The sequence below is a fragment of the Scyliorhinus torazame genome, chromosome 1 (assembly GCF_047496885.1).
Source record: "Scyliorhinus torazame isolate Kashiwa2021f chromosome 1, sScyTor2.1, whole genome shotgun sequence".
Taxonomy (NCBI): Eukaryota; Metazoa; Chordata; class Chondrichthyes; order Carcharhiniformes; family Scyliorhinidae; genus Scyliorhinus; species Scyliorhinus torazame.
In genome coordinates, this window is record NC_092707.1 from 417,996,816 (window position 1) to 418,018,561 (window position 21,746).

General features: G+C 50.8%; 1 protein-coding gene across 1 annotated transcript in view; it reads left to right on the plus strand.

Moving 5' to 3' along the window:
- LOC140424943 (E3 ubiquitin/ISG15 ligase TRIM25-like) overlaps positions 1-19,233 on the plus strand; it is an 872,674-nt gene extending 853,441 nt beyond the window's left edge. The window contains exon 7 of the mRNA XM_072508691.1: positions 18,977-19,233. Within this exon, the coding sequence (XP_072364792.1) occupies positions 18,977-19,233 (257 nt within the window). The remainder of the gene's footprint in view (positions 1-18,976) is intronic.
- The last annotated feature ends 2,513 nt before the right edge of the window (positions 19,234-21,746 follow it).

Below are 21,746 nucleotides of genomic sequence, written 5' to 3' on the forward strand. Positions count from 1 at the left end.
GTGTGAGTGTGAGAGAATGACTGTGTGTGAGTGTGGGTGAGTGACTGTGTGTGAGTGTGAGAGAGTGGATGTGTGTGAGTGTGAGAGGGTGACTCTGTGTGAGTGTGAGAGAATGAACATGTGTGAGTGCGAGAGAGTAAGTGTGTGTGAGTGTCAGAGAGTGAATGTGTGTTGGTGTGAGAGAGTGACTGTGTGTGAGTGGGAGAGAGTGACTGTGTGTGAGTGCGAGAGAGTGAAAGTGTGTGAGTTTGAGAGAGTGAATGTGTGTGAGTGCGAGAGAGTGAATGTGTGAGTGCGAGAGAGTGAATGTGTGAGTGCGAGAGAGTGAATGTGTGTGCGTGTGAGACAGTGACTGTGTGAGTGTGAGAGAGTGACTGTGTGTGAGTGCGAGAGAGTGACTGTGTGTGAGTGCGAGATTGTGACTGTGTGTGAGTGCAAGGGAGTGACTGTGTGTGGTTGGGAGAGAGTGAATGTGTGTGAGTGTGAGAGTGAATGTGTGTGAGCGCGAGAGGGTGAATGTGTGTGAGTGTGCGACAGTGAATGTGTGTCTGAGAGAGTGAATGTGTGTGCGTGTGAGAGAGTGAATGTGTGTGCGTGCGAGAGGGTGACTGTGTCAGTGTGTTAGGGTGACTGTGTTTGAGTGTGAGAGTGAATGTTTGTGAGTGCGAGAGAATGACTGTGTGTGAGTGCGAGAGAGTGAGTGTGAGAGAGTTACAGTGTGTGAGTGTGAGAGGGTGAATGTGTGTGAGAGTGAGAGAGTGACTGTGTGTGAGTGTGAGAGGATGACTGTGTGTCAGTGTGAGAGGGTGACTGTGTGTGAGTGTGAGAGAGTGAATGTGTGTGCGTGTGAGAGAGTGAATGTGTGTGCGTGTGAGAGGGTGACTGTGTGTGAGCGGGAGAGAGTGACTGTGAGTGAGTGCGAGAGGGTGACTGTGTCAGTGTGTTAGGGTGACTGTGTTTGAGTGTGAGAGTGAATGTTTGTGAGTGCGAGAGAATGACTGTGTGTGAGTGCGAGAGAGTGAGTGTGAGAGAGTTACAGTGTGTGAGTGTGAGAGGGTGAATGTGTGTGAGAGTGAGAGAGTGACTGTGTGTGAGTGTGAGAGGATGACTGTGTGTCAGTGTGAGAGGGTGACTGTGTGTGAGTGTGAGAGAGTGAATGTGTGTGAGTGCGAGAGAGTGACTGTGTGTGAGAGAGTGACTGTGTGTGGGTCTGTGAGGGTGAATGTGTGTGAGTGGGAGAGAGTGACTGGGTGTGAGTGTGAGAGGGTGATTGTGTGTGCGTGCGAGAGTGACTTTGTGTGAGTGTGAGAGAGTGAATGTGTGTGAGTGTGAGAGAGTGAATGTGTGTGAGTGTGAGAGAGTGAATGTGTGTGAGTGGGAGAGGTTGACTGTGTGAGTGTGAGAGAATAAACATGTGTGATTGCGAGAGAGTGACTGTGTGTGAGTGGGAGAGAGTGACTGTGTGAGTGTGAGAGGGTGACTTTGTGAGTGTGAGAGAGTGACTGCGTGTGAGTGTGAGAGGGTGAATGTGTGTGACTGTGAGTGAGCGACTGTTTGTGAGTGTGAGAGTGTGACTGTGTGTGAGTGTGAGGGTGAATGTGTGTGAGTGTGAGAGTGACTGTGTGAGTGGGAGAGAGTGACTGTGCGAGTGTGAGAGAGTGAATGCGTGTGAGTGTGAGAAGGTGACTGTGTGTGAGTGTGAGAGAATGAACATGTGTGAGTGCGAGAGAGTCAGTGTGTGTGAGTGGGAGAGAGTGAATGTGTGTGAGTGTGAGAGAGTGACTGTGTGCGAGTGTGAGAGAGGGGCTGTTTGAGTGGGAGAGAGTGAATGTGTGTGAGTGTGGTAGGGTGACTGTGTGCGAGACTGAGAGGGTGACTGTGTGTGATTGGGAGAGGGTGACTGTGTGTGAGTGCGAGAGGGTGACTGTGAGTGTGAGAGAGTGAATGTGTGTGAGTATGAGAGAGTGACTGTGTGTGAGTGTGAGAGAGTGACTGCGTGTGAGTGTGATAGGGTGACTGTGTGAGTGTGAGAGAGTGAATGTGTGTGAGTGTGAGAGAGTGACTGTGTTAGTGTGAGAGAGTGAATGTGTGTGAGTGTGGTAGGGTGACTGTGTGAGTGTGCGAGAGTGAATGTGTGTGAGTGTGAGAGAGTGACTGTGTTAGTGTGAGAGAGTGAATGTGTGTGAGTGTGGTAGGGTGACTGTGTGTGAGTCTGAGAGGGTGACTGTGTGTGAGTGCGAGAGAGTGACTGTGTGTGAGTGTGAGAGGGTGACTGTGAGTGTGAATGTGTGTGAGTGTGAGACAATGAACATGTTTGAGTGCGAGAGAGTGACTGTGTGTGAGTGTGAGAGTATGACTGTGTGAGTGTGAGAGAATGAACATGTGTGAGTGTGAGAGAATGACTGTGTGTGAGTGTGGGTGAGTGACTGTGTGTGAGTGTGAGAGAGTGGATGTGTGTGAGTGTGAGAGGGTGACTCTGTGTGAGTGTGAGAGAATGAACATGTGTGACTGCGAGAGAGCAAGTGTGTGTGAGTGTCAGAGAGTGAATGTGTGTTGGTGTGAGAGAGTGACTGTGTGTGAGTGGGAGAGAGTAACTGTGTGTGAGTGTGAGAGAGTGAAAGTATGTGAGTTTGAGAGAGTGACTGTGTGTGCGTGTGAGAGAGTGAATGTGTGTGAGTGCGAGAGAGTGAATGTGTGTGAGTGCAAGAGAGTGAATGTGTGTGTGTGTGAGAGAGTGACTATGTGTGAGTGTGAGAGGGTGACTGTGTGTCAGTGTACGAGGGTGACTGTGTGTGAGTGTGAGAGAGTGAATATGTGTGCGTGCGAGAGTGACTTTGTGTGAGTGTGAGAGAGTGAATGTGTGTGAGTGTGAGAGAGTGAATGTGTGTGAGTGTGAGAGAGTGAATGTGTGTGAGTGGGAGAGGTTGACTGTGTGAGTGTGAGAGAATAAACATGTGTGATTGCGAGAGAGTGACTGTGTGTGAGTGTGAGAGGGTGACTTTGTGAGTGTGAGAGAGTGACTGCGTGTGAGTGTGAGAGGGTGAATGTGTGTGACTGTGAGAGAGCGACTGTTTGTGAGTGTGAGAGTGTGACTGTGTGTGAGTGTGAGGGTGAATGTGTGTGAGTGTGAGAGTGACTGTGTGAGTGGGAGAGAGTGACTGTGCGAGTGTGAGAGAGTGAATGCGTGTGAGTGTGAGAAGGTGACTGTGTGTGAGTGGGAGAGAATGAACATGTGTGAGTGCGAGAGAGTCAGTGTGTGTGAGTGGGAGAGAGTGACTGTGTGCGAGTGTGAGAGAGGGGCTGTTTGAGTGGGAGAGAGTGAATGTGTGTGAGTGTGAGAGAGTAAATGTGTGTGAGTGTGAGAGAGTGACTGTGTTAGTGTGAGAGAGTGAATGTTTGTGAGTGCGAGAGAGTGACTGTGGGTGAGTCTGAGAGTATGACTGTGTGTGAGTGTGAGAGAATGAACATGTGTGAGTGTGAGAGAATGACTGTGTGTGAGTGTGGGTGAGTGACTGTGTGTGAGTGTGAGAGAGTGGATGTGTGTGAGTGTGAGAGGGTGACTCTGTGTGAGTGTGAGAGAATGAACATGTGTGAGTGCGAGAGAGTAAGTGTGTGTGAGTGTCAGAGAGTGAATGTGTGTTGGTGTGAGAGAGTGACTGTGTGTGAGTGGGAGAGAGTGACTGTGTGTGAGTGCGAGAGAGTGAAAGTGTGTGAGTTTGAGAGAGTGAATGTGTGTGAGTGCGAGAGAGTGAATGTGTGTGAGTGCGAGAGAGTGAATGTGTGTGTGTGTGAGAGAGTGACTGTGTGTGAGTGTGAGAGTGTGACTGTGTGTGAGTGTGAGGGTGAATGTGTGTGAGTGTGAGAGTGACTGTGTGAGTGGGAGAGAGTGACTGTGCGAGTGTGAGAGAGTGAATGCGTGTGAGTGTGAGAAGGTGACTCTGTGTGAGTGTGAGAGAATGAACATGTGTGAGTGCGAGAGAGTCAGTGTGTGTGAGTGGGAGAGAGTGAATGTGTGTGAGTGTGAGAGAGTGACTGTGTGCGAGTGTGAGAGAGGGGCTGTTTGAGTGGGAGAGAATTACTGTGTGTGAGTGTGGTAGGGTGACTGTGTGCGAGTCTGAGAGGGTGACTGTGTGTGATTGGGAGAGGGTGAATGTGTGTGAGTGTGAGAGAATGAACATGTGTGAGTGTGAGAGAATGACTGTGTGTGAGTGTGGGTGAGTGACTGTGTGTGAGTGTGAGAGAGTGAATGTGTGTGAGTGTGAGAGGGTGACTCTGTGTGAGTGTGAGAGAATGAACATGTGTGAGTGCGAGAGAGTAAGTGTGAGTGAGTGTCAGAGAGTGAATGTGTGTTGGTGTGAGAGAGTGACTGTGTGTGAGTGGGAGAGAGTGACTGTGTGTGAGTGCGAGAGAGTGAAAGTGTGTGAGTTTGAGAGAGTGACTGTGTGTGCGTGTGAGAGAGTGAATGTGTGTGAGTGCGAGAGAGTGAATGTGTGTGAGTGCGAGAGAGTGAATGTGTGTGTGTGAGAGAGTGAATGTGTGTGAGTGCGAGAGGGTGAATGTGTGTGAGTGTGAGAGAGTGAATGTGTGTGAGTGCGAGAGAGTGACTGTGTGAGTGTGAGAGAGTGACTCTGTGTGTGAGAGAGTGAATATGTGTGAGTGTGGGAGAGTGACTGTGTGAGAAAGTGGGAGAGTGACTGTGTGAGAGTGCGACACAGTGAATGTGTGTGTGTGAGAGTGAATGTGTGTGAGTGCGCGAGAGTGAATGTGTGAGTGCGAGAGAGTGAATGTGTGTGAGTGTGAGACAGTGATTGTGTGAGTGTGAGAGAGTGACTGTGTGTGAGTGCGAGAGAGTGACTGTGTGTGAGTGCGAGTGTGTGACTGTGTGTGAGTGTGAGAGGGTGACTGTGAGTGTGAGAGAGTGACTGTGTCAGTGTGAGAGAATAAACATGTGTGAGTTTGAGAGGATGAATGTGCATGAGTGTGAGAGAGTGACTGTGTGTAGTGTGGGAGAGAGTGACTGTGTATGAGTGTGAAAGGGTGACAGTGTGACTGTGAGAAAGTGAATGTGTGTGAGTGTGAGAGAGTGACTGTGTGTGAGTGTGATAGGGTGACTGTGTGAGTGTGAGAGAGTGAATGTGAGTGAGTGTGACAGAGTGACTGTGTTAGTGTGAGAGAGTGAATGTGTGTGAGTGTGAGAGGGTGACTCTGTGTGAGTGTGAGAGAATGAACATGTGTGAGTGCGAGAGAGTAAGTTTGTGTGAGTGTCAGAGAGTGAATGTGTGTTGGTGTGAGAGAGTGACTGTGTGTGAGTGGGAGAGAGTGAATGCGTGTGAGTGCGAGAGAGTGAAACTGTGTGAGTTTGAGAGAGTGACTGTGTGTGCGTGTGAGAGAGTGAATGTGAGTGAGTGCGAGAGAGTGAATGTGTGTGAGTGCGAGAGAGTGAATGTGTGTGTGTGAGAGAGTGAATGTGTGTGAGTGCGAGCGGGAGAATGTGTGTGAGTGTGAGAGAGTGAATGTGTGTGAGTGCGAGAGAGTGACTGTGTGTGAATGCGAGATAGTGAATGTGTCTGAGTGTGAGAGAGTGACTGTGTGAGTCTGAGAGAGTGACTCTGTGTGTGAGAGAGTGAATGTGTGTGAGTGTGGGAGAGTGACTGTGTGAGTGTGAGAGAGTGAATGTGTGTGAGTGTGAGAGAGTGAATGTGTGAGTGCGAGAGAGTGAATGTGTGAGTGCGAGAGAGTGAATGTGTGTGAGTGTGAGAGAGTGAATGTGTGAGCGTGTGAGAGGGTGACTGTGTATGAGCGGGAGAGAGTGACTGTGTGTGAGTGCAAGAGGGTGACTGTGTCAGTGTGTGAGGGTGACTGTGTTTGAGTGTGAGAGTGAATGTTTGTGAGTGCGAGAGAATGACTGTGTGTGAGTGTGAGAGAGTGAGTGTGAGAGAGCGACAGTGTGTGAGTGTGAGAGGGTGAATGTGTGTGAGAGTGAGAGAGTGACTGTGTGTGAGTGTGATAGGGTGACTGTGTGAGTGTGAGAGAGTGAATGTGTGTGAGTGTGAGAGAGTGACTGTGTGAGTGTGAGACAATGAACATGTTTGAGTGCGAGAGAGTGACTGTGTGTGAGTGTGAGAGTATGACTGTGTGTGAGTGTGAGGGAATGAACATGTGTGAGTGTGAGAGAATGACTGTGTGTGAGTGTGGGTGAGTGACTGTGTGTGAGTGTGAGAGAGTGGATGTGTGTGAGTGTGAGAGGGTGACTCTGTGTGAGTGTGAGAGAATGAACATGTGTGAGTGCGAGAGAGTAAGTGTGTGTGAGTGTCAGAGAGTGAATGTGTGTTGGTTTGAGAGAGTGACTGTGTGTGAGTGGGAGAGAGTGACTGTGTGTGAGTGCGAGAGAGTGAAAGTGTGTGAGTTTGAGAGAGTGACTGTGTGTGCGTGTGAGAGAGTGAATGTGTGTGAGTGCGAGAGAGTGAATGTGTGTGAGTGCGAGAGAGTGAATGTGTGTGTGTGAGAGAGTGAATGTGTGTGATTGCGAGACGGTGAATGTGTGTGAGTGTGAGAGAGTGAATGTGTGTGAGTGCGAGAGAGTGACTGTGTGAGCGTGAGAGAGTGACTCTGTGTGTGAGAGAGTGAATATGTGTGTGTGGGAGACTGACTGTGTGAGAAAGTGGGAGAGTGACTGTGTGAGAGTGCGACACAGTGAATGTGTGTGTGTGAGAGTGAATGTGTGTGAGTGCGCGAGAGTGAATGTGTGAGTGCGAGAGAGTGACTGTGTGTGAGTGTGAGAGAGTGGATGTGTGTGAGTGTGAGAGGGTGACTCTGTGTGAGTGTGAGAGAATGAACATGTGTGACTGCGAGAGAGTAAGTGTGTGTGAGTGTCAGAGAGTGAATGTGTGTTGGTGTGAGAGAGTGACTGTGTGTGAGTGGGAGAGAGTGACTGTGTGTGAGTGCGAGAGAGTGAAAGTGTGTGAGTTTGAGCGAGTGACTGTGTGTGCGTGTGATAGAGTGAATGTGTGTGAGTGCGAGAGAGTGAATGTGTGTGTGTGAGAGAGTGAATGTGTGTGAGTGCGAGAGGGTGAATGTGTGTGAGTGTGAGAGAGTGAATGTGTGTGAGTGCGAGAGAGTGACTGTGTGAGTGTGAGAGAGTGACTCTGTGTGTGAGAGAGTGAATATGTGTGAGTGTGGGAGAGTGACTGTGTGAGAAAGTGGGAGAGTGACTGTGTGAGAGTGCGACACAGTGAATGTGTGTGTGTGAGAGTGAATGTGTGTGAGTGCGCGAGAGTGAATGTGTGAGTGCGAGAGAGTGAATGTGTGTGAGTGTGAGACAGTGACTGTGTGAGTGTGAGAGAGTGACTGTGTGTGAGTGCGAGAGAGTGACTGTGTGTGAGTGCGAGTGTGTGACTGTGTGTGAGTGCGAGGGAGTGACTGTGTGTGAGTGCGCGAGTGTGACTGTGTGTGGTTGGGAGAGAGTGACTGTGTGTCAGTGTGAGTGAATGTGTGTGAGCGCGAGAGGGTGAATGTGTGTGAGTGTGCGACAGTGAATGTGTGTGTGAGAGAGTGAATGTGTGTGCGTGTGAGAGAGTGAATGTGTGTGCGTGTGAGAGGGTGACTGTGTATGAGCGGGAGAGAGTGACTGTGTGTGAGTGCAAGAGGGTGACTGTGTCAGTGTGTGAGGGTGACTGTGTTTGAGTGTGAGAGTGAATGTTTGTGAGTGCGAGAGAATGACTGTGTGTGAGTGCGAGAGAGTGAGTGTGAGAGAGCGACAGTGTGTGAGTATGAGAGGGTGAATGTGTGTGAGAGTGAGAGAGTGACTGTGTGTGAGTGTCAGAGGATGACTGTGTGTCAGTGTGAGAGGGTGACTGTGTGTGAGTGTGAGAGAGTGAATGTGTGTGAGTGCGAGAGAGTGACTGTGTGTGAGTGTGAGAGAGTGATTGTGTGTGGGTCTGTGAGGGTGAATGTGTGTGAGTGGGAGAGAGTGACTGGGTGTGAGTGTGAGAGGGTGAGTGTGAGAGAGTGACAGTGTGTGAGTGTGAGAGGGTGATGTGTGTGAGTGTGAGAGAGTGACTGTGTATGAGTGTGAGAGGGTGACTGTGTGTCAGTGTGCGAGGGTGACTGTGTGTGAGTGTGAGAGAGTGAATGTGTGTGCGTGCGAGAGAGTGACTTTGTGTGAGTGTGAGAGAGCGAATGTGTGTGAGTGTGAGAGAGTGAATGTGTGTGAGTGGGAGAGGTTGACTGTGAGTGTGAGAGAATAAACATGTGTGATTGCAAGAGAGTGACTGTGTGTGAGTGTGAGAGGGTGAATGTGTGTGAGGGTGACTGTGTGTGAGTGGGAGAGAGTGTCTGTGTGTGTGAGAGAGTGAATGTGTGTGAGTGTGAGAGAGTGACTGTGTGAGTGTGAGAGTGAATGTGTGAGAGAGTGAGGTGTGATTGTGAGAGAGTGAACGTGTGTGTCAGAGAGTGAGGTTTCAGTGTGAGAAAGTGAACACGTGAGTGTGAGATCTGTAAAAATAGATCAAATTATGGAGCTCAATCCCTACAACAGGAAAGAAATCCCAGAATTTAACGTTTAACAAATCTGGAGTTTGGTTTGTCCATTGACCAGCTGGTGATAATCACTATTTCTGTTGATTCATTAATCCAGGATCAGATCCCAATAATTCCCAGGATAATGGACTGAACCCCCAAGATTTTATTTTCGTTTTGTAAGTCTGTGAGGGAAGGATAGCTCACTCCAGGAGTGATTGCACAATAGGCATATGGTAAATTAAAACAAATATTATCACAAACGCACTATTAAAATATCTTTAACATGACTGTTAATTGTGTGCAGTTTTCATCTCCTTATCTGAGGAAGGATGTTATGGAGGGAGAGCAGCGAAGGTTTACCAGACTGAATCCTGGGATGGCGGGACTGTCCTATGAGGAGAGACTAAGTGGGTTAGGATTATATTCATTGGAGTTTAGAAAAGTGAGAGGGAATCTCATAGAAACTTATAAAATTCTAACAGGATTAGACAGGGTAGATTCGGAAAGAATGTTCCCGATGGTGGGGGAGTCCAGAACTAGGGGCCATAGTTTGAGGATAAGACCTTTTAGGACTGAGGTGAGGAGAAATGTCTTCACCCAGAGTGCGGTGAATCTGTGGAATTCACTCCCACTGAAAGATGTTGAGGCCAAAACGTTGTGTAATTTCAAGAAGGAATTAGATTTTGCCTCTTGGGGCTAAAGGGATCGAGGGATATGGGGGGGAAGGTGGGATCTGGGTATTGAACCTGATGATCAGCCATGATCATAGTGAATGGGGGAACAGGCTCGAAGGGCCGAATGGCCTCCTCCTGCTTCTAGTTTCTATGTATCGCACCAGAAAATAAATTTACAATGACCTCTTAGTGACACCATAACACTTAACTGCTATCTTTATTCCCACTCACACAACACCCATCTCAGGTCACGATTCACTTTTAAATACAGTCAGCGGACTCCAGAATACAGAGATGTCTTGGAGACTCCACTTTGAGAAAGTGAGATCTCTGCGACTGTTTTAATGGAAGAGACCTGACCCCCTGTCAGAACAATGCAGAATCTCAGGCTGTATTTCTTCAGAAACCTTCTCAACTCCCCTTCCAGCCACAGACTAACTCTGAAAACACCAACACCTGACTACTTCAACCCCTGGCTCCTTCCATTAACTACATCATCTGACTAAACTGAACACAATAGCGCTAATTATCTACTCCATCTTAATCTAAATAAAAGTCCCGTAGCCCAAACTTTTATGATGCATTAATTGCACCTCTGGCTCCCAAAAGGTCTAGCTGTCTTGCTACCCAGGATTTTTTTTAAAGACTACTGCAGCAGTCAAACACACTAAGATACATAGAACATACAGAGCAGAATGAGGCCATTCGGCCCATCAAGTCCGCACCGACCCAATAACCCCTCGTAACCTTTTTTTTTTTGGACACTAGGGGCAATTTATCGTGGCCAATCCACCGAACCTGCATGTCTTTGGACTGCGGGAGGAAACCGGAGCATCCAGAGGCAACCCACACAGACATGGGGAGAACGTGCAGACTCCGCACAGTCAGTGGCCCAGCGGGGAATCGAACCTGGGACCCTGGCGCTGTGAAGCCACAGTGCTAGCCACATGTCCTACTGTGCTGCCCATAACCCAGGCTGTTATGCCTTACTGCACCAAATACCTATAACACGGTGCATCTGAAATTCCAACATCCAACACACCTCCCCATTTAAAAAAATAACCCAGCAACAGAAACAAATGGCTTCCTTTTCCAAAGCCTTTCAACTCTTTTCTCAACTAATACGTCATAAAATACAAATCATATTACATTTAAACATGCAGATTTAAACATGAGTATAGTCCATTTCAGACTTTTCCACCTTCAAACGTTCCCATCTTCTCACATTTCAAAGTCATGATAAAGAATCAGAATTCAGGTTTTCTCTTGCAGCTACTGCATAAGTTAAATGGTTGTAGCAATAAACTCCGTTGAAACAGTCTTGCATTTCGACCTTGTAACTTCTCCAGAAATGGTAATGGATTCTGATGTGTCGATACAATTGCCTCTGATGAATTGCTGCAAACATAAATGTCAAAAAGTTGCGAAGCCAATACTAAACTCACTGTCTCCTTCTCGATGGTCGAATCTTTCTTTGGATGAATATTTAGTTTCCGAGAAAAATAACCAACACGCCTTTCGATTCTTTCGGCGTTTTCCTGCAACAGGACAGCGCCCACACCCACATCATTGTGGATTGGCCATGCTAAATTGCTCCTTAGTGTCCAAAGATTTTAGGTGGGATTATGGGGATAGGCCGGGTGCATGGGCTTGGGTGGGCTGTTCCTTCGGAAGGGCGGTGCACACTCGATCAGCCGAATGGACTCTTTCTGAACATTTTGGATTCTATGCATTCTGTGGTCACTCGCATCAATTGTCACCTTAGATTCTTGGCATAATTTGGTGCCACCAACATTGTTGCAGTGGCTGACACAGTTTTCAGATTGTCAAATGTCTCCTGACTGCTGACACCCACTGATATTTTGTGTAAATTTTCAGAGGTTCAGTCAATGGAGCAACCACACTGCTGAAATTTACCACAAATTTCCGGTAGAATCCACTCCTGCGCAGAAATCTCGGAACGCCTCTCCTCGCTGATGTTATTGGAAGCTCCCCAACAGTTATTGTTTTCACATTCCGTGGGGCCATTTCACTTTGTCCAACTCTATGGCCTAGGAATGTGACTTTCGCAAAGTCACTATTAGCCAAGTTTACCACCAATCCAGCCTCCTGGAGTCTATCGAACAATCCTTCAAATATTCCAAATTCTCCTTCCTCGTTTGACTGAACGCCACCAGGTCGTCTATGGCCAACGGCACAGTTGTTTACTCCAGGAATGAGCTTGCTGGTTAATCTTTGGAATGTTGCCAGCACATTCTTCATTCCAAATGGCAGAACTTTAAACTGATACACACCATTCAGCATCACAACAGTCAAAGCTTCCTTCACCCTGTCTGATAATGGTACTTGCCGATATCCTTTAAGTGAGTCAAGTTTGGTAATAAAATTTGCTTGTCCCACCGTCTCAACACAGTCTTCCAAACGAGTAATAGGATACGAATCTGGCTTTGTATCTGCGTTGACTTTTCTATAGTCCACACGCAAACGTGTTCCATCCGGTTTTGGTACCATCACAATAGGTGAGCTCAAATCGCTGCAACTCACTTTGCTGATATCATTCTTAAGCATGCTTTCAAACTCCCTTTGTACCTGTGTCAATTACAGTGGATTGAGTCTGTGTGGATGTTGTTTAATGGGAATAGCATTTCCAACATCCACATCATGTCCAATTACTTTTGTACTTCCCAATTTATCACCACATACAGCTCTATGTGACTGTAATAATTTTTTCCGGTAGCTTTGATTGTCCTCTGGAAGGTAACTCAGTAATTAATCCCAATTACTTACCACTTCCTCATTGCCCAATGTAATTTGAGGAATGTCCAATTCAGAATGGTCCCTTCTTCCTGAGTGACAACGACTAACACCTCCTCCTTGCTTATCAATGAAAATACCTTGTGACCAGATGAACATTACACACTCTGTGAATTTTACTTCTATTTGGAGTTCTTACCAAATAATTCACCTCACCCAATTTCTTTCCCATTGCATAAGGCCCACTAAATCTTGCTTTTAACCACCTACCATTGGTAACAATACAAAGACCTCTCTCCACTAACAAAACTACGAATTTCTGATTTCCTACCCATCTCTTTTTTTCATCACATGTTGTGACAATTTAAATTGTTTTCTAGCCAACTCACCAGCCCCAGTTAATCTCTCCCTAAAGTTTGACACAGTGAGGGTGGCACAGTGGCTCAGTGATTAGCACTGCTGCCTCACAGCACTGAGGACCCGGTTCGATCCCGGCCCTGGGTCACTGCCTGTGTGGAGTTTGCACATTCTCCCTGTGTCTGCGTGGGTCTCGCCCCCACAACCCAAAGATGTGCAGGGTCGGTGGATTGGCCGCGCTAAATTGCCCCTTAATTGTAATTTTTTTTTTAACTTTAAAAAAATGAGTGACACACAGTCCAACAACGTAGTCTCCGAACACTCAGCAATTTCTCTTTGATCAATTTCAGTGGTTCTCTTACCTCATGATCAAAAATTAATTCAAATGGACTGAGTTTAGTTGATTCATTAGGTGCACCCTTAATTACAAATGATACAAATGAATGAAATGAAATGAATGAAAATCGCTTATTGTCACAAGTAGGCTTCAATGAAGTTACTGTGAAAAGCCCCTAGTCGCCACACTCCGGCGCCTGTTCGGGGAGGCTGGTACGGGAATGGAATTCCTTTATCCCAATCCTCTGGATAATCCTGACTATAGGCCCTCAACATGGTTTTAGCCATAAATGCTGTTGACATCCTACATCAGACTCCTATTTATTGACTACAGCTCCGCCTTCAACATCAGAATCCCAGCCAAGCTCACATCAAAGCTCCAAAACCTAGGACTTGGCTCCTCCCTCTGCAACTGGATCCTCGACTTTCTGACCCACAGATCACAATCAGTAAGGATAAACAACAACACCTCCTCCACAAAAGTCCTCAAAACCGGGGCCCCGCAAGGCTGTGCACTTAGCCCCCTACTCTACTCCCTGTACACACACGACTGCGTGGCAAAACTTGGTTCCAACTCCATCTACAAGTTTGCTGACGATACAACCATAGTGGGCCGGATCTCAAATAATGATGAGTCAGAATACAGGAGGGAGATAGAGATCCTAGTGGAGTGGTGCAGCGACAACAATCTCTCCCTCAATGTCAGCAAAATTAAAGAACTGGTCATTGACTTCAGGAAGCAAAGTACTGTACACACCCCTGTCAGCATCAACGGGGCCGAGGTGGAGATGGTTAGCAGCTTCAAATTCCTCTGGGTACACATCTCCAAAAATCTGTCCTGCTCCACCCACGTCAACGCTACCACCAAGAAAGCACAGCAGCACCTATACTTCCTCAGGAAACTAAGGAAATTCGACATGTCCACATTAACTCTTACCAACTTGTACAGATGCACCATAGAAAGCATCCTATCAGGCTGCATCACAGCCTGGTATGGCAACTGCTCGACCCAGGACCGCAAGAAACTTCAGAGCGTCGTGAACACCGCCCAGTCCATCACACAAACCTGCCTCCCATCCGTTGACTCCATCTACACCTCCCGCTGCCTGGGGAAAGCGGGCAGCATAATCAAAGAACCCTCCCACCCGGCTTACTCACTCTTCCAACTTCTTCCATCGGGCAGGAGATACAGAAGTCTGAGAACACGCACGAACAGACTCAAAAACGGCTTCTTCCCCACTGTCACCAGACTCCTAAATGACCCTCTTATGGACTGACCTCATTAACACTACACCCTGTATGCTTCATCCGATGCCAGTGCTTATGTAGTTACATTGTATATGTTGTGTTGCCCTATTATGTATTTTCTTTTCATGTACTTAATGATCTGCTCGCAGAAAAATACTTTTCACTTTACCTCGGTACACGTGACAATAAACAAACAAACCAAGGTTTGATACAGCTTTGGTCTGCCACATGAGTTCTCACTACTGCGGGAAGTGAATCTTCAAATTCTTCCAAAATAATGGCCCCCTGAGAGCGTTATATGTTTGGTCTATTATTAATGCACTTATCCACCCGTCAAAATTATTTTGTTTGTTTCAAAGTCTGACCTGCTTTTCCCTTCGATTTCTAACGTCCTGTTTGTCAGCTTTTGCCACTAGTTCATCTGCAATTAATATCTTTTTCTCACCTCATCGTAATTTTGATAGAGGTCTACAAAATTATGAGGGGCATAGACAGAGTGGAAAGCCAGAGACTTTTCCCCTGGGTAGAGGGGTCAATTACTAGGTTTAAGGTGCGAGGGGCAAGGTTTAGAGTAGATGTACGAGGCAAGTTTTTTACACCGAGGGTAGTGGGTGCCTGGAACTCGCTACCGGAGGAGGTGGTGGAAGCAGGGACGATAGTGACGTTTAAGGGGCATCTTGACAAATACATGAATAGGATGGGAATAGAGGAATACGGACCCCGGAAGTGTAGAAGATTTTAGTTTAGACGGGCAGCATGGTCGGCGCTGGCTTGGAGGGCCGAAGGGCCTGTTCCTGTGCTGTACTTTTCTTTATTCTTTGTTCTTGTTCTTTATAATCCCCAGATCCTGCCTCTGATAGTGATGCAAAAACTTCACTCGCCCTAACTACCAACTGTGTTTGAACCAATAATATCCACATGGTCTTTGGCCAATTCAATTGATGAGCCACTTCCTCAAATAAGTTAAAAAATGCTTCCACATCTTTCTCATCAAACCTTGGCAGTGCTTGAATATCTTTAAACATATCCCTACTCGGCATTTGACTAGTAGGGGTTTCTCCTTCCTCGAGACCTCCCTCAGCTTCTGCCTTTAATTGCAACATTTTCCGTGAATGTTCCAGTTTCCAGAGTTCAAATTCTCTCTCTCTATTTCCTTATCCCTTTCTTCCTCTGCCAATCTTTCCACCTCTACACGAAGATTCCCCATTTCCTTCTGGAAAGCCCTGTCTCTTTCCTTTTTCCTTCGCCATAGCCACTCCCTCCTTTTCGGTTTCCTGCTGGTCTAATTGTTTCATTTGTAATTGGAATTCTAGCTCATTCTAATGATTCAGGCTGTGTCTCTGGCATCGTTAACGAAGGTGAGAGGCGATGACGGGCCCGGTGAAACTCGACGAAGGGGGCGAGGTGAAAGGGACTTGAGGAAATTTGCAATGGTTTTGGGTGAAGTAAAGTTTTGAAAGGGTAAAAGACATGAGGCGAATCAGGGGTAATTGGGACAATGCAGGTTTGGGGCAAGAGAAACAGTGAATGAAGATGAACACATGTACAGGGGCGGAGTCAGGCAATGACGCAGAGGTCGGAAAAGGTTATCCAAATGAGGGGGACAAATGTGGTCAGACGCCTTAACAAATTGCCAAAGGCATCATGAAACTAACTAACCCTAAATAAACTAAGGAAAAGGGGAAAATGAATCAATGAAACACTTCCCGTATTGTTTGGAAATTATGTTTGTTCCCATTATTTTTGCTACAACTGATTTTATCATAAATTAAAACTAACCGTTTGTTGAAGAGTGGTTCCATTGACCCAGGAAGCTAACTTTCATCTCTGCTAATTATTGTCAGTAAGAGTTGATTTCAGGCCCTCGGCGGGCTCCTGAAGCGAAGATTCGAAATGCGAATTGACGTCATGCACTCTGAGCATGTGGGGCTGTATAGCTGCAGAAATGCTGGTGTCAATCCGTGGATAACTGCTGGTGCGAGCAGGAAGGGAGTCTTTCCTCATTCTGCACAGATTCCAGAGTTCACAAGTTGAAGGGAAAATCACAAGTTGAAGGGAAAAGGAGAATTGTTTGTTGAGACTCCCAGACACTAAAGACCCCCTTCCCAGATATATCGCCCTCTTTCCATGGATCCTGGGCCAGCACTGATAGAATCATGGGATCGCTACATGGCATTAGGAGGCCATCACAGAATCATCACAGAATTTACAGTGCAGAAGGAGGCCATTCGGCCCATCGAGTCTGCACCGGCTCTTGGAAAGAGTACCCTACCCAAACCCACACCCCCACCCTATCCCCAAAACCCAGTAACCCCGCCCAACACTAAGGGCAATTTTGGGCACTAAGGGCAATTTATCGTGGCCAATCCACCTAACCTGCACATGTTTGGACTGTGGGAGGAAACCGGAGCACCCGGAGGAAACCCACGCAGACACGGGGAGGACGTGCAGACTCCGCACAGACAGTGACCCAAGCCGGAATTGAACCCGGGACCCTGGAGCTGTGAGGCAGCAGTGCTAACCACTGTGCCATGGTTCCTGTACCCCAAGACCCTCAGCCTCACTGTTAACCCCCCGGGCAATCTTTGTGTCATCCGCAAACTTACTGATCCCACCCCCCACATAGTCATCTCAGTCATTTATATAAATGACGAATAATAGGAGACCCAGCACAGATCCCGGTGGTACCCCACTGGACACTGACTTCCAGTCACTAACGCAGCCGTCTGTCATCACCCTCTGTCTCCCACAGCTCAGCCAGATTTCAATCCACCGCATCAAGTTCCCCTGTATCCCATGTGAATTTGTCTCCCTGACAAGTCTCCCATGTGGGACCTCGTCAAAGGCTTTGCTGAAATTCGTGTAAACTACATCAACTGCAAAGATAAATCCTTGGGCTTTTGTGCATCTGTATGACCAAACTGCCCAATTGCAGGATTAACGTCAGTTCTCCGTGGTTCCAGGATCTCTCGTCCCAATCAGACCCTGGAGTCAGGATTGTCAAAGAAAGCAATTTCATCCTGCCCCTCTACCCAGAATCCGCTTCATTCCTTTCAAATATTAAATTCTGTTCCATTTCTCCCAAAGATTGGATTCTATCCCAGCACTGCTAACCACTGGAACCTCTTCCCAGTAATCCCGGCAAGGAGCTGGATCAGTCCCTGCCGCTCGGAATAGTTTGGGTGTTAATGACTCACTGTGGACAGTTCACCGGCTAAATAGTAACAAAGGTGTTATTGTGTGCACCACATTGTGCAGTGTGCCAGGCCCAGGGAATGTTACAGGCTGTTACTGCGTCTATCCTGAACGTACTGTGAACATGTCTCATTCATTTCTCTGCCTGTACCAGTCTCTGCCTGTACCAGCCCTCTGCCTGTACCAGTCTCTGCCTGTACCAGCCCTCTGCCTGTACCAGCCCTCTGCCTGTACCAGCCCTCTGCCTGTACCAGCCCTCTGTCTGTACCAGCTCTCTGTCTGTACCAGCGCTCTGCCTGTACCAGCCCTCTGCCTGTACCAGCCCTCTGTCTGTACCAGCTCTCTGTCTGTACCAGCCCTCTGCCTGTACCAGCCCTCTGCCTGTACCAGCTCTCTGTCTGTACCAGCTCGCTGCCTGTACCAGTCTCTGCCTGTACCAGCTCTCTGCCTGTACCAGTCTCTGCCTGTACCAGCCCTCTGTCTGTACCAGTCTCTGCCTGTACCAGCCCTCTGCCTGTACCAGCCCTCTGCCTGTACCAGCCCTATGCCTGTACCAGCCCTCTGTCTGTACCAGCTCTCTGTCTGTACCAGCCCTCTGCCTGTACCAGCCCTCTGCCTGTACCAGCTCTCTGTCTGTACCAGCTCGCTGCCTGTACCAGTCTCTGCCTGTACCAGCTCTCTGCCTGTACCAGTCTCTGCCTGTACCAGCCCTCTGTCTGTACCAGCCCTCTGCCTGTACCAGCCCTCTGCCTGTACCAGCTCTCTGTCTGTACCAGCTCGCTGCCTGTACCAGTCTCTGTCTGTACCAGCCTCTCTGCCTGTACCAGCTCGCTGCCTGTACCAGCTCACTGCCTGTGCCAGCTCTCTGCCTGTACCAGCCCTCTGCCTGTACCAGCTCACTGCCTGTGCCAGCTCTCTGCCTGTACCAGCCCTCTGCCTGTACCAGTCTCTGCCTGTACCAGCTCTCTGTCTGTACCAGCCCTCTGCCTGTACCAGCTCGCTGCCTGTACCAGCTCACTGCCTGTACCAGCTCACTGCTTGTACCAGCCCTCTGCCTGTACCAGCTCTCTGCCTGTACCAGCCCTCTGCCTGTACCAGCTCGCTGCCTGCACCAGCTCACTGCCTGTGCCAGCTCTCTGCCTGTATCAGCCCTCTGCCTGTGCCAGCTCTCTGACTATACCAGCTCTCTGCCTCTGCCAGCCCTCTGCCTGTACCAGTCTCTGCCTGTAACAGCTCTCTGTCTGTACCAGCTCCCTGTCTGTAACAGCTCTCTGTCTGTACCAGTCTCTGCCTGTAACAGCTCTCTGTCTGTACCAGCCTCTCTGCCTGTACCAGCTCCCTGCCTGTACCACCCACTGCCTGTACCAGCTCTCTGCCTGTACCAGCCCACTGCCTGTACCAGCTCTCTGCCTGTACCAGCCCACTGTCTGTACCAGCTCTCTGCCTGTACCAGCTCTCTGCCTGTACCAGCCCTCTGCCTGTAACAGCTCTCTGCCTGTACCAGCCCTCTGCCTGTACCAGGCTCTCTGGCTGTACCAGCCTCTGTCTGTACCAGCTCGCTGCCTGTACCAGCTCTCTGCCTGTACCAGTCTCTGGCATTACCAGATGTCTGCTTGTATCAGCCTCTCCCTGTATCAGCTCTCTGCCTGTACCAGCCTCTCTGCCTGTACCAGCTCTCGGTCTGTACCAGCTCTCTACCTGTACCAGCCTCTCTGCCTGTACCAGTTCTCTGTCTGTGCCAGCTCTCTGCCTGTACCAGCCTCTCTGCCTGTACCAGCTCTCTGCCTGTGTATCCAGGTATCCGGGGAGGTTTGGGAGTGAGTTGCCTGAATAATACAGATGAACAGTTCTCAGGTTGTGCTGATTGTCGTCTTTCTGTTTGTTTATTGCAGGCACCTGCCGAATGTTCAATCCATGCCAACCCTGGTCAATCCCTCCACAGGATTGTTATATCAATGTGAGTATGGAGCGGCTGCCCGGCAGAGGGACCCCCAAACCTTTCATAACCTTAACCTTTCAGGGTAAGAACCCTTCAAACTGCTCCCAGTGGCAGGGTGTTTACACCGCACACCGACCTCGGCGACCTCTGTGCCATCATTGGCCGGAGGGTTGTGGCTATTGGGCCAGTGTCCAGCTGTGCTGCTTCTGACCAGCTACCCAGCCGATCAGTCACCGGCCTGATCTGTCCACTCTCATATTCGGTTGTGTGAGAGGTGTTGGGGGCTAACCCCGTATCTCATCACAGAGGGCACTGGGAATGGGGAGGAGGGGGCCCTGGGAATGGGGAGGAGGGGGAGCTGGGAATGGAGAGGAGGGGGCGCTGGGAATGGGGAGGAGGGGGCGCTGGAAATGGAGAGGAGGGGGCGCTGGGAATGGGGAGGAGGGGGCGCTGGGAATGGGGAGGAGGGGGCGCTGGGAATGGGGAGGAGGGGGCCCTGGGAATGGGGAGGAGGGGGCGCTGGGAATGGGGAGGAGGGGGAGCTGGGAACGGGGAGGAGGGGGCCCTGGGAATGGGGAGGAGGGGGCCCTGGGAATGGGGAGGAGGGGGCCCTGGGAATGGGAGGAGGGGGCGCTGGGAATGGGGAGGAGGGGGCGCTGGGAATGGGGAGGAGGGGGCGCTGGGAATGGGGAGGAGGGGGAGCTGGGAATGGGGAGGAGGGGGTGCTGGGAATGGGGAGGATGGGGTGCTGGGAATGGGAGGAGGGGGCGCTGGGAATGGGGAGGAGGGGGCGCTGGGAATGGGGAGGAGGGGGCTGGGAATGGGGAGAAGGGGGAGCTGGGAATGGGGAGGAGGGGGTGCTGGGAATGGGGAGGAGGGGGCCCTGGGAAGGGGGAGGAGGGGGCACTGGGAATGGGGAGGAGGGGGCCCTGGGAATGGGGAGCAGGGGGCCCTGGGAATGGGGAGGAGGGGCGCTGGGAATGGGGAGGAGTGGGTGCTGGGAATGGGGAGGAGGGGGCGCTGGAATGGGGAGAAGGGGAGCTGGGAATGGGGAGGAGGGGAGCTGGGAATGGGGAGGAGAGGGCCCTGGGAATGGGGAGGAGGAGGCCCTGGGAATGGGGAGCAGGGGGCCCTGGGAATGGGGAGGAGGGGGCTGGGAATGGGGAGGAGTGGGTGCTGGGAATGGGGAGGAGGGGGCGCTGGGAATGGGGAGGAGGGGGCGCTGGGAATGGGGAGGAGGGGGCGCTGGGAATGGGGAGGAGGGGGTGCTGGGAATGGGGAGGAGGGGGGTGCTGGGAATGGGGAGGAGGGGGCTGGGAATGGGGGGAAGGGAGTGCTGGGAATGGGGAGGAGGGTGCTGGGAATGGGGAGGAGGGGGCGCTGGGAATGGGGAGGAGGGGGCGCTGGGAATGGGGAGGAGGGGGCGCTGGGAATGGGGAGGAGGGGGCGTGGGAATGGGGAGGAGGGGGCGCTGGGAATGGGGAGGAGGGGGCGCTGGGAATGGGGAGGAGGGGGCGCTGGGAATGGGGAGGAGGGGGCGCTGGGAATGGGGAGGAGGGGCTGCTGGGAATGGGGAGGAGGGGGTGCTGGGAATGGGAGGAGGGGGCGCTGGGAAGGGGAGGAGGGGGCGCCGGGAAGGGGAGGAGGGGGTGCTGGGAATGGGGAGGAGGGGGCGCTGGGAACGGGAGGAGGGGGCTGGGAATGGGGAGGAGGGGGTGCTGGGAATGGGGAGGAGGGGGTGCTGGGAATGGGGAGGAGGGGGCGCTGGGAATGGGGAGGAGGGGGTGCTGGGAATGGGGAGGAGGGGGCCCTGGGAATCGGGAGCAGGGGGCCCTGGGAATGGGGAGGAGGGGGTGCTGGGAATGGGGAGGAGGGGGCCCTGGGAACGGGGAGCAGGGGGCCCTGGGAATGGGGAGGAGGGGGTGCTGGGAATGGGGAGGAGAGGGCGCTGGGAATGGGGAGGAGCGGGCGCTGGGAATGGGGAGGAGGGGGCGCTGGGAATGGGGAAGAGGAGGCGCTGGGAATGGGGAGATGGGGGCACTGGGAATGGGGAGGAGGGGCTGCTGGGAATGGGGAGGAGTGGGCGCTGGAATGGGGAGGAGGGGGCGCTGGGAATGGGGAGGAGGGGGCGCTGGGAATGGGGAGGAGGGGGCGCTGGGAATGGGGAGGAGGGGGCGCTGGGAATGGGGAGGAGGGGGCGCTGGGAATGGGGAGGAGGGGGCGCTGGGAATGGGGAGGAGGGGCTGCTGGGAATGGGGAGGAGGGGGTGCTGGGAATGGGGAGGAGGGGGCGCCGTTAATGGGGAGGAGGGGGCGCCGGGAAGGGGAGGAGGGGGCGCTGGGAATGGGGAGGAGGGGGCGCTGGGAACGGGGAGGAGGGGGCTGGGAATGGGGAGGAGGGGGCTGGGAATGGGGAGGAGGGGGTGCTGGGAATGGGGAGGAGGGGGCACTGGGAATGGGGAGGAGGGGGCGCTGGGAATGGGGAGGAGGGGTTGCTGGGAATGGGGAGAAGTCAGGAGACATTTGACAATCTGAAAACTGTGTCAGCCACTGCAACAATGTTGGTGGCACCAAATTATGCCAAGAATCTAAGGTGACAATTGATGCGAGTGACCACAGAATGCATAGAATCCAAAATGTTCAGAAAGAGTCCATTCAGCTGATCGAGTGTGCACCGCCCTTCCGAAGGAACAGCCCACCCAAGCCCATGCACCCGGCCTAACC